We start from the raw sequence: 13,734 nt of genomic DNA, 5'->3' as shown, positions 1-13,734 counted from the left end.
AATCATAGCAGGACTGTCTGGAAAATGATCTATAGGAAATAGCACAGCTTATAAAATGAGTCAGATCAACCTAGGCCGGTAAGGCAATCACTGATTGGTATGTCTTTAAGCCAATCAGGAAATGTCACAGGCCTACTGAAGGATATGTAGATAGTATAATAATTCTTTTTGGCGGCAAAGGACAGGTTTATGTGTTTTAATAACAGATGTTTCCGCATATAAAAGCTATCTTCAAGTTTTGTACACCAAAATAACTTTTCTAATAAATATTTAGTTTTCTAGAGTTTCTTAATGCAACTTCAGGAAAGTTTGAATAATGCTGTGTAACATGCCTCTCTTTCCCAAAATGTATACTTATCGCCACGATGTTTCAAGCAAAACGGCCATTTTGGGTGAGAGAAAACGTGGAAGATGAATTATAATAACAAACGAAGGCATAACGAAAAAATAATACAGGGACATTAATAAATTGCAATCAGAACTGTTCGAAAATATTTCAAAAAGTGAGAAAAGAAAATAATATGAGCATAGATAGTTTACTTAATAATAATAGAATTAATTTATAATTAAATGACGTTTAAATCGAAAATACTAAATATCTATAAAAACGTGATTTTAATGCAATCTCATTGTAATCGAATACATTTTATAATAAATTATCCTAAATATTAAATAAAATAAATATTATTCAAAATGACTAAGTTTTTAAAAAATTAGAAAGATTTTATTATTTCAAAACGTTCAAAAAAGAGGTCTTCTAACTTGTTAAACTACGTTTTTTTATTACTATATAAACCATATCAGATACTTTTTATAAAATAACAAAACCATGCAACCCATCTGTGTGGGCTTTGACAAAAAGGAGATAATTATTTAAAACCCTGGATACAACTGTGATAACCAATAGTGTAACGAATTTTTGTACATACGTTTGACTGGTTTTGAATATATTATTTTAAAACAAATGGAATGTGTGCTGTTTATTGTTGAAATTTTTCGCCAACAAGTTACGGACACCTACTGTAAAGAATCCAGCCCTATAAAACCTAACAAACTACTTTTCTCATTACTAAAACGTTTATATTCACGTTGTATTTTTGTAATACATTGTGTTATGGTATCACATTCTGAGAGACATTGTATTTTTATATATATTTAGTAGATACGAAGTAAATGTATCAATTTGACATACATGAAAGAAAGATTTGACTAAAAACAATACCAACTGGTATCACAAAATATCCATTACAACTATTCGAACTGTACCTAAACAGAATGCAATTCAGGATGAACCAATGAAAACCTTTCATGTGTGTGATATTCTGGTTCATAGATAAATTCGATTCTAAAGGTTCAGCTGCAAGAGTGGCGTATAAGGTGAGTGTTTTATCATTTCTACGCAAAGCTACATATAATAAGAGTTCTCTGCGCATGGCCGTCCTTTATTTTGAACTGATAGACTAGAGGGAAGGCAGCTATTCAATAGCACCCACCACCAAATCTTGGGCTACTTTTGCCTGACCGAACAATAAGCCAAGCCCAACCCAACTAGTAAGGAGACATAAAGTCAAAATGACACATTATTTGACGCTGAACATAAACGTGAAGTATGCATAAGGTGTTAAATAAAGTGAAAACGAAAACAGGAATGAAATCGAATTTAAATAACTGAAATTAGAAAAAATAAAACCAATTAAAGTGAGAAAAGTAATGGAAGCTTAAACTAAGAAAAAAGGCATTTTTATATACGGTTCGTGAAGAACTAAACGGGAACACTTTCTAAGCCATATAAAAAATTAATGAATATATAATTAAGTGTGTTAAAATAAAATAAATAATATTGTGTTGTTAATTCTTTCCTATAAATCTAATTTGTAGATTATTTAAATAAAGTTGTTAATTATTACAATTCACGTGCGTAGTCTGATTCACAAACTAAAATGAAATTTAACAATATATATATATCGCTTAGATCACTACTATATCGTATCTCAGCTGGCCTGATGAGCCCTGGTATTGTGCGAATGTCCTCGTCGGCACTGTATAAGTAGATGTAGTATGGTTGGCATATTATAAAGTATTATCCTTTACTTTCGCTCATATAGCTACCAAAATGTGTGAATACTCAGCTTAAGAAGAAGCAGCATCTCTATAGCTTGACTGTACATGACAAATATTGCTAACAACGTTAGAGCCAATATTTGCTATGGTCTTAATGTACAGAAGCAAATATTAAGTGTGGGTAGTTGTTTATATTATTAGTGTTTATAGGAATCTGGAGTTTAAAATAAAAAGTTATCAGATGCACCAGTTGGAACGTTATTACCAGTTTTTCCGTTTTCGCGTCGAATTTTATTTCTAATCGTGGGCTTCGTAGCTAGTACTTGTTCTTAAACTGAATGGTGACATCCATAAGACATATTGTCAAAATATTCAAATGATCAATATGATTCTAAAAATGTGTTTAATGGAAATACACATTATATGTGTTTATTGTAAGATTTACATATAATATTATGTCATAAAAAAAAAACCGCGAGATTATATCCACTACCTGTATTGAAAATCTTATCATATGATATAATACAACATATATGTGAACATATATATAACGATATATGTTGATTACATACAACCAGTATAAATATAAAATATAAAAATAGACAATTTTATTGTGCTATTCACATAATTCACGTTAATGAGATGCATTAAAATATAGACATAATATTCACATAGATTACGATAGCACTGTGGATCAATAAAACGTAAGTTACTATCATCTTATAAACGTCTAAAAAGACTTGGATACTTCCCTCATCCAGAATTTTCCTTGCTGTTAAAACTTTCTTCTTTTGCCATACTAATTCCTTATCGGCAGATAAGCTAAAAGGACCCTTATTGGAGGGAGTTATCCAAAAAAAAACCTTCCCAGATTATTAAATTATTGATTTTAAAACATCAGTTAAGCCATTTTGGATAGCTTAAGCTTAATAGTTACCATGGTATTATTAAATATCTTGGAAAATATATCATCATAGACAAATATTATACACTTCTATCATTTACAGCATTATCTAGACGAGAGGTAAAGACAGTTTCATTATTTTTTACTGTTTTTAGTCATAGAACTGTAACTTATGATAACATATTTTGTTTAACTCTTGCGTGTTTCGTCTTTACCTGCATTTCCATGATAAGCACCAACCATCATTTTGTAAAAATCTCTCTCGCCACGGACAAGAAATCCTCCATACTCAGCATAAGCCTTTTCTCTGTCGAATGTTTCAAGGTCTACCCGCAGCACCGTGTCTTCTTTATTTGTTAGCGCAAATAGAATATCATTTCCTGTTAAAAGAAGCAAACATTATATATACGCGGAGTTTCTTATCGTAAAAATATAACTCATATAAAGTACAAGCAAACTCCACGCTCTTAAACAAAGAGAAAATTTATAAAATGTTGATAAATTGTAAATTAGATATATTTCCTTTACGAGTAAATGCAATAAAATAAACTTTAAAATGATTTTGTTATTTAAATGTCCACGGTGTGAGGAAAGGCGAATGTTCATGAAACGCTAGATAATTTGAAATTTAAATTAAGTTTATTTACCCCCGAATATAGTTCAATGCAGTTTTTGCTCGTATACCCACATTTATAAACTTTCAATCATAAATCATATTTGAAGCTTAGGTTTTTAGATTTAACCTCGTGATTTTTCAACAACTAGCTTTTGTAAGGTGTAATATAGAAGTGAACAAATATGTTTTCTTTTAAAACCTACAGATCGTATTTCAAAGTGTGTTCACATACACTGCACTTTAATTTCTTAGCATTATTAGCACATTATACAGTAAATATTGTACTTTATAAACAGAAAGAAAGATTTTTGTATATACCACAAAACAGCTAATTTTAATACCTATCCAGAATTCTCCCGTTACGTTCCCAAAACCATATTTATAGCTTGTCCAGGGTAGGTTGAAATCTTGTCTCGGTTCTATATCATCTCTTCTCTGGATCACCTGAAATATGAAAAGAAGTTGTATGAAATGGACCACTTTAAATTAAAATTTATTTTTAAAAACTCTTAATTTCATCAAGAGTAGCTTTCTGACCGTCCATCCTCCTCCTTCGGTCACCATATCACAGAATACTTGAACAGGTTGGTTAAAGAACCGAGGCCAGATTATGTACACCCCACTCTGGAAGAACCCCTGACGTCGGATATCATAGCAGTCGTTGGGTCTGCAGTTTTTCTTAATATCATCTATGGAGAAGCTTGCTTTGACAAGGAGGAGATTCGATAATAAAGCAACTGGAATAGGAAACAACATTGTTCTTTATGTGAAACTTCTACCACCAAGTAAGTTATATTTATATCTTCAAACATTAACTATGCAAACAGTACATATATAATAAACTTTATTGTATTGACATATTTCAAAACTCGGTAGTTTCACATAAATAACGCATACACTTAAGTTTGAAAAATGAGCATGTAAAAAGTAATTAAGACTGTTTCCTTTATGAAATCTATAGTTCTTAACAATGTGTTTTGTATTTTTTATCAAAAGATCACTGTTTCTTTTACAATCACGCTTTATTCAGTTCTTAGCATGAAAGGAAGCCAAAACGTTATTCTACACAGAACAAAACGCTACTTGTTAACCATAGAACGTCTCATACAATTCACAAAGACCCTTTTTAAACAACATTCTTGAATAAGTAGTTATAAATACTTTCCCTAAAATAATGTATAACAACAGTTGTAATTTCTACTTTTTCTCGACAAGTCAGATGATTAGTTTGTCTTTTCCCTTCAGGCGTTTCTTTTAATATCGAGACAGGTTTGTTTGTTTTGAATTTCGCGCAAAGCTACACGAGGGCTATCTGCGCTAGCCGTCCCTAATTTAGCAGTGTAAGACTAGAGGGAAGGTAGCTAGTCATCACCGCCCACCACCAACTCTTGGGCTACTCTTTTACGAATAGTGGGATTGACCATCACATTATAACGCCCCCACGGCTGAAAGGGCGAGCATCTTTGGTGGAACCCGCGACCCTCAGGTTGCGGGTCAAGCGCCCTAACCACCTGGCCACTTCAGACAAGAAACACAAATAATAAAAAAAAAACACATTTAGTTACCATCCAAGATTTACTCACCGAACTTTTTTGAAGAGTTTGTTTGAAGTTAAGCACAAAGTTGCACAATGGGCTATCATCTGTGCGCTCTGCCCACCACTGGAGGGAGGGGGGCTTTTTTGAAGAGTTCAGCAATTTGAAATTACGAGTTTTGTATTTGGCCATAATTGTATCTTGTTGTGGAAACATTTGTTCTGATGATATGTGCACAGCTTGAGAAAGAGGTTCATGAAACACTGTGAGTAAACAAAAACTGCTTTTTTTGTGTACAAAACTTATTCCAGCATTATTATATTGAAAATTAAGTCTTATCGATTGGACAGATAATCTGAGAAAATAGTTTATTATTGTATGAATAAGCAAATATTTTGTTTGTTGTTAAGCACAAAAACTATCCAATGGCTTATCTGTGCTCTGCCCACCACGGGTATCGAAACCCGATGATTAGCGTTATAAATCCTAAGAGTGGCATAAGTAAATCTAACGACAACGAATTCGAAAGACACTGATTTTGTTTGAAGTACTGGTTTATGACGTAACTCTTAACCTTGATGTGGCAGATTTAGTTCCATAACCACGTGATTACAAAAACGAGAATTATCCACGAGTGCCGTAGCACTTAGCTGAAATGTTTATGTTTGAAGCAACTTTGGGATGAAGTCTGTAACGTTCTGGAGATGGACACAGAAATAATTTAATCTTCCATATTTGTTTCAATTTCTCTCTTCCTCCCCTTCTTTTTTCTTTCCTTTTTTTTTTTTTTTGTTTAACAGTTAAATAGTATTTAAAGAACATCGTTAATAACTATACTAAAGCTTTGTTATCCGTATTTAGAAATATATTCAATTTATTCCCCCATTCCTTGCTCTACTATAAATATATTTACTGAAATTGTAATTCTGAATTATATGTTATTTTATTTCTGGGGTTTTAATACAGTGACAAACTTATTTGTGTATCTTAGAGCAAGAATAAAGTAATAAAATGATAAAAATACAAAATCGGGGCTTATAGTAACAGAGAAAGATATTTACAGTTAAAAACTGAACTCAAACTCATGAAAACATGTCTTAGTAGTAAAATTATGGTTAAATTCTAGATAAAGTGAAAATTCACAATGAACTAAAACATAGCTCACAATTTACAGTGTCAAAATTAAACTCAAAATCATCATACATGAGAATGATCGCACCAGTGATTGAAACATCGCACCTGTTTTAAACATATTCTTCCCTTCTGTAAAAGCTGTAACTTTTAATAAAATTAAGTTATTCATGTTTATAGGTTATGGTAGAGTCCCGATTTGGGTCTTAGAGGAGAGGAACAGTTATCAACTATGGTTCTCCAAGGAGGCTTGCTTTATCATCTCAGATTTTCTTCAGTTCAAACTCAACTTAGCTCATCCAGAGTTCCAGCAATCTCCTTTCTCATCTATTACTGCTGTCAATCGTGTCCTCTATCAAGAGGTTCCCAGGCATATGCCCATCTTCTATATCAAGGGATGGGGATTAGCAACCCACTACCAGAAGGTCTAAGCTGCTGGAGAAAAGCTTAAAGAGATGACTGACAGCTAAACATATCAACTGTCTGTGTGGTTATAATGATCACCATTCATAGTGATGGTGTCAGAACTAATGTTATGGTTCCAGTCTTGCATGTCAATTCCTTAATATTAAGTTATGATCACAGGAAATTACCTAATTAGATAAAAAAAAATAATTAAGATCAAACTAATAATGAATATAGCAAATTAAATATAGCCTCACGTGGTCTGGTGTTTAGGACAAATTAAATATAGCCTCACATGGTCTGGTGTTTAGGACAAATTAAATATAGCCTGACATGATCTGGTGTTTAGGACAAATTAAATATAGCCTGACGTGGTCTGGTGTTTAGGACAAATTAAATATAGCCTCACATGGTCTGGTGTTTAGGACAAATTAAATATAGCCTGACATGGTCTGGTGTTTAGGACAAATTAAATATAGCCTGACATGGTCTGGTGTTTAGGACTCATCATCTGCGAGTTACGAAATCGAAATCTAGCACCGACCATGCTCGCTCTTTCATCGACAGCAGTGTTATAAAGTGACGGTCAATTCCACATTTCGTTGTAAAAGAGTATCGCAAAAGTTAGCAGTGGACATTCATGTCCATTTGCTTTCCCTCTGGTCAGCAGTTCAAAATTACGAACAACGGTAGATAGCCTTAGTAGCCTTTCCATAAACAAAACATACGCTTTTACTTATAAACATTAGAATGAATTGTTTCATTACTTGGGCACATTCGCTTTTATCGATGTTATCGGCAGTAAACCCAATAATATTTCACGAGGTTCGGCTAGTTTAGGAAATTTAAGTTAACCTATATTCATATACTACGCGAACAATGCAAAACAATCTTTATAATACAAATATAATAACAATAAAAATTTAAGATAATAAAATGAGATTTATTAAACATTCTAACAAATATTGTTAATGAAAGTTACACTAAATAAATAATAGAGCATACTTTACTTACACGAAAACTCTAGCCGTTAGCTTCAAGTGTTGTCGTAGATTTAATGTTAGTTGAAGAACGTAACATCAATATAACAGTATATAAGCAAAACTTTTGACAATCCTCTCTAAAAACGTGTTGTGATCAACACCCATAAAACGGCTCCATCGGGAAACTTTAGAAGAGCCTGACACTTGAGACAAATTGTTACGATACACGTTACTGTTTAGGTGTAGAGTCAAGTAGTAGTAGAACAGTTCCAACAGCCAATACCTAATGTTTAAAAAAACACAAAATATTAAATAAGAAATTAAATAACTACATAAATCACGCAATAAATAGCTAGAATATTGTAACTCTAATTAAAATATAACCATGTTAAATATTACAAAAAGAAAAAACAATGTATCAAACATACTATGAAATTTGTCTAACACAGCTAATCCGACATTAACCTTTGCCAGTTAACAACACACATAAAATGGGCAACATGAAGTAATAAATAAAGTTATGCATTCAGTAACATCCATGTGTTCAAGGGTTGAGAAGCAGTTCAACTATTCCTCAAATCAAGAAATTGCATTCTTATCTCAGTGTCATTTTATCATTATGCATATTTCAAATGGCCACTCCATAACCTAATAGAGTTTTGGGACCGCTTGAGTTAGCTTGAGCAATCTCAAACATCTACCCAATATTTTCCATCTGATAGTAAGCCAGAATTTTCTTATGTCAGACTGAATCTTCTCTCATGAGGATGTATGTTGAAGGCTCTGCCTCAATGTTAGAGAGGATGAGATGAATAAGTAGGTGGATGAGCTCTCCATAGATCTTGTCAGTGTTATCCTTCATGGTCGTATTTTCATACAGGCTATCAGTTTCATAAATAAAGTTTAAAATGTAATTTAAAAAAACTGATATTTCATACAGGAAAGCAGAGGTGGTCAGCACTGACTGGAATAGCCTTTCATTGGTCAGAAGTTCAGGTTTTATCATTGGGTAAAATACATCATATTACCTAAAAAGTATTAGCAATAACTTGAAAATACAACCAGAAACAAAGATGTCATCTACATAGGTAAGGCATTCTCATTGCAGACAGACTGAATTTTTTTCCACAATTTTACACAAGTAGCATCATATCTGCTGGTAGCCATATGTACTTCTTAGGACATGGTTGTGACTGAGATGACACTAGTAGTTCTATTTGTTGCAATTAACTGTTCTGTACACACTCTACAAATAATTTTCCTTGGTATTCTTATATCTGTTTGTTCACAATCATGCATAAGCATTAATATGATAATTACAGTAGGAGAAGCCATAGTTCAAGCAAAGGAAGCATTAATCTTTGACAGAAAGCAGTGGATTTCGCGCAATATCTCCGTGAATGCATTTGTCATTACATATATCTGTATTTGCAATGTTCTGTGGAACACCATTTTTGATTTAAAATATAAAATGACTCTCCTTATAACTGCATGCATGCAGTACACCACTTTGGACAGAAATAGACTGACATTGAAAGCCTTTTTTACAGATACATAAATCACCCTTCTACTGAGAAAGCTGTCATATAACATCTGTGTTAAGTGCATTCCTAAAATATTAATACTCTTTCCCAAATCTATTACAACTATTGTCTTTCTTATGAGATGGTAGTGATTATAAGATGAAGCCAATGTCTATTATTCAAAAGATGGTGTGTTATAGTAGGTGTGAATGGTGGTTTCTCTGGCAAAGAGTTAGCAGAGTACTTAGAGTTCTTATATCTAATAGCATCTTCCATCTACGTATGCAAGATGTCACATATCAAGTTGGACGTGCCACTACCATGTACAAATGAAACACCATATGTTTTGGTTGGAGAATAGATAGAAAATTGTGCCCTTTCAAGTTGGTTGTTAGATCCAACGTGGGTTCATTAAGATTAAATGAGGGGATTTAGCTGCTGCCATATCTTGTTGTTGGCTCTTCTGATGCTGCCAAACATTGAGATAATATGTATTTTATCAGCTCCTATTCAGTTTGTTCATGGTATGAGGACAGTTCTTTCACCAATACCTTAAATGTCTAGAATTGAAACAGATGCTCCTTCTCTTTTACTAATACATATTTTTCCCGAATGTCTTTTGGTTGCGTCAGAGGTCTAATCAGTGTAAGACTATAGACTCCATAGTCATGTTAATACAGTCCTACCCAGTGTAGCTGAATAACAGTCTTTGGTGCATTACCGTTTAAGATGTTATAAAATTGTTTTGAGCTTGTCATGATGGACTACTTTCTGAGGCCTAAGTATGCAGTGTGAACACCATATCGACCATACTGTCTTTCATTATTCCTGTAGCTTGTCTTAAGTTCTGATTTCAAACCTGGTCACTGTGTATAGTGATCTTTGAGACAACTGAAAGAGAATATTTTTAACGATTAGTTGAAATAAGAAATGCCATTATAACTTTCAAATGTCTGTGTTCATCATATAAATGTATTATTTATTTTTATATAAATTACTTTAATTGACATTTTAATATGAAATCAACGTAATAGGGTGTTTCTTTTTCGGTTTTAAGTGAGAAAATATATAAAATAAGAAGTAAAAAAGTGTAAGCTTTTTATAATTAGTTTTGGTATAAATTCAACCTTTTGATAATGTGTAACTTATTGAAATCTAGATGTTTATAGACGTTTGTATTTTCAGTATGAAAAATATTTAAGTTCAATCCTACTTCTTTCTAAACCAATACTGCGCGTTTTGAAATTTACGATTGAAACACTGAAAGCTGAAGGAACATCAAAAATAAATAGGCCTAACACCTGTAATTACTACTAATTTATGGCCTATTCATTTCTAATGCTTTGAAAGCTTTTGGTGTTTGCGAAGATAGCCCAGTTGCTTTGCGCCAAAAAAAAACACGCCCCCCCAAAAAAAAACTTTCGGTGTTTAAACAGTAACTTATAAAGTATTATACTGTATATATAAACAGCGTTGGAGAGAATCTTTTGTTTTTCATCGTTCAGCCAGCTCAACTGACTAGTTCTGGTACTAACCGAAAAGCAGTAACTTGAGTGAGTCAAAATTTGGTTTGGTTTGATTTTCGCGCAAAACTACACGAAGGCTATCTGCGTTAACCGTACCTAATTTAGCAGTGAAAGACTAGAGAGAAGGCAGCTAGTCATCACCACATATCGCCAATTCTTGGGCTGCTCTTTTACCAGCGAATAGTGGGACTGACCGTCATTTTATAACGCCCCCACGGCTGAAAGGGCGAGCATGTTTGGTGGGACGAGGATTCAAACCCGCGACCCTCAGATTGCGAGTCGAGTGCCCTAACCATCTGGCCATGGTGAGTCCAATAAGAATCTAAAAAGGTAAGTCAAAAGATCGATCTGAATTGCTATTTTACACATCTCTGATTTTGAATCCGAAATCGATAAATTAAAAGGAATAAAAAAATATATCTGCAGTTTACAATATTTTAATCACAAATTGTAAGCTTTGATCTAATAGCCTTTAATGATTATGCAATCTGTGGTTCACTTATCTTCTCTGTTAGCAGCTGTGTTTGAAGATATATTAACCAAAGCGTACATTTTTCGGTAAATTAAGGAAACGCTTATAATTTTGTAAAATGTTCTATGTTTTACATATGGCTATTCACTAGTAATTTCAGAATCTCTTCAGACAATATTGGAGATTTCCAAACAGACTAGGCCTTCATTAGATCAATAACAAGTTCTCTTTGACCTTCATTAGGTTAACCACAAATCTTTTTGTTTTCCACAAGTAAATAACAAGACGTTTATCTTCAGTCGGCCATCACTACTTGCTGGAACGAATGTTCGTCAGATTTCACCTCCTTTAATCTGAATATATGCTTCGTAAACTCAGAAATGGGCTGAAACACACGAAATGTTCTAAAAATAATCATTTAGTTAAGATTTAAAAAATTAAACATCAGTAAATGTAAAAATTATTTGAGGTAATACAGATTCGTGAATAATACAAAGTTGAACATAGTGTTTCGAATTTTTTCTATTATAAAGTCCGGATATTTTAGCAGCACAACATTTAAGCTGTTTTACAGAGAAACAAGTAACACATAGAGGGCGATAGCTGAAAAAAATGAAAATAAACATTTATGGCCATAATCAACATTTATTTAAAAAATGAACAACAATTACAAATTTGAAAAACTAGATTTATGAAGATGTTTATACATAAACTGAAAACAAATTGAGAAATTCCACGAAAAAAAAGTGATTAAAAATGGTTAACAAAATTTTATGTTTAGAAACCTAATTTTCAGATTTGTTCGTGTTATAACCACCAGGACTCGGAATCAAAAAAAGAAATAAAAGCAAAGCATACAAGTCCAGCGCTTTCAATATACAATTCTTTAAAATATAACAAAAAAAAGACATAATATGAATGTATTTAAATGCGAGGTCTTGTACCCTAGAATTTTAGAGTTGATAATTAAACGAAAAAAAATTGAGAACAATATTGGCCATTAACATTTCTGTTACTATTTGCTGGATAAAAAAAACAACTTACAATTACATTCATTTATTGTTGATGGGTGATCATTTAGTGCTGAAACAAATATTTTTCCATTAATTTGCATTCAATCTACATGACTAAATTTCATACAATATTTATATTTTGCGATACACATGCATCACTATACTAGGTGAGATCCACAAAAGTGACAACTGATTTTACATCTAAGTATTATTTTTGGTACATCACTTTTTGCCAACATCTCCTCTACATCTTTAATACAGCTAACATAATTTTGTTAATGCAAAGGGCGTTAATTTGGAATACTACCGTTTGTATTTATATTTTTCTTGGAGGGGGGTGGGGAGGGGGTTAACCTGCCTTACCTCTAGGTCGCTGGTATCTTGGTTTCATGATATCTTTAATCTGTTTTACGTGTATATCATTAAATTTTTGGTTGATCGTTTCATTAAGAGTTCACATCTCATATATTTGCATGCTTCACTAATGCTTTGGTTGAGTATTTCCTTTTGTATTATGTACATCTACATCGCTAGTATTTTAAGTTGATACCTTTATTACAGTTAACCCGCATTTGATCAGAAACACTATCAATTGTGCTATGTTATTAGCTATATAATCGTCCATAGGATTAGTACTGTTATTATGAAGTGACTACTTTTCTAGGCCCACATATTTTAATTTTTTTTTTTTTTTTACAAAATAAGAAAACATACAAACAACCAAGTTTAAAGTAAAAGCAGTTCTGGCCAGAGTGAGAAACCCCGTAAACATCATAAGCTCTCCAAAACCTATAAATATGGGAAGTTTTTAATATTTGAAAACAAAAGTGAAGCAAAATAAGACATGTACAAGTCTCTTTTTTTTTTTTTATGAACGATGCATGTTTTAAACAGATCACTTGAATGTTTGCACATATTTACACTATCAAATGATTGACATTTTCAAGAAAGAATGCACTGTTTCATTATAATACCCATTAGCATATATTTTGCTATATACATCGACACTAAAAAAAAGAGTTAATTATATACCAAAGACTTTGAACAATGCGCGTTAAGTGATGTTTCTGACACAATATACATTACCACAGCAGAAATCATTTCATAACCGTTCTACGTTGAACTCGAAGAATATACTTTTATAAATACTTTGGTAGTTAGTGTTTCTTAAGATTTACTGGTCAAAACATATTATTTCGTTTTATAACAACAATAATAAACACGATTTAAAACAAATCGTTAATTTCTCTCTTAATGCCTCTATTTTCCTTATGATGTATAACAGAATTGAGGAAAACAAAGGCAATTGTAGGCCTCACAAACATTTCATTTATTACGACCATAGTCTCGCCATCAGATAGAGATTTCCCGTGACTTCAGTCTGTATTTGATGATACTTTTACTGGTGAAAAAAACAACAAAAAACATTCTCGTAATAAATTAAATATTTGTGAGACATACAATTATATTTGTTTTTCTCAGTTATGGTGTTCCACCAAACACCGTTGGCTTCAAGTATTAGTTATATATATATATATATATATATAACTTCTTCGTGGTATATT

At 32.4% G+C, this 13,734-nt stretch overlaps 1 protein-coding gene across 1 annotated transcript in view; it reads right to left on the bottom strand.

Moving 5' to 3' along the window:
* LOC106463818 (techylectin-5B-like) overlaps positions 1-4,421 on the bottom strand; it is a 26,684-nt gene extending 22,263 nt beyond the window's left edge. Inside the window, exons 1-3 of the mRNA XM_013923888.2 lie at positions 4,119-4,421; positions 3,923-4,025; positions 3,181-3,345 (exon numbers count right to left, since the gene is read on the bottom strand). Coding sequence (XP_013779342.2) covers positions 3,181-3,345; positions 3,923-4,025; positions 4,119-4,337 — 487 coding nt within the window. The 5' untranslated portion in view covers positions 4,338-4,421. The remainder of the gene's footprint in view (positions 1-3,180; positions 3,346-3,922; positions 4,026-4,118) is intronic.
* Positions 4,422-13,734: the final 9,313 nt, after the last annotated feature.

Source organism: Limulus polyphemus, unplaced genomic scaffold, assembly GCF_000517525.1.
Source record: "Limulus polyphemus unplaced genomic scaffold, Limulus_polyphemus-2.1.2 Scaffold1490, whole genome shotgun sequence".
NCBI lineage: Eukaryota > Metazoa > Arthropoda > Merostomata > Xiphosura > Limulidae > Limulus > Limulus polyphemus.
The sequence above is the reverse complement of the archived record's forward strand: the minus strand, read 5'-3'. Positions and strand labels throughout refer to the sequence as shown.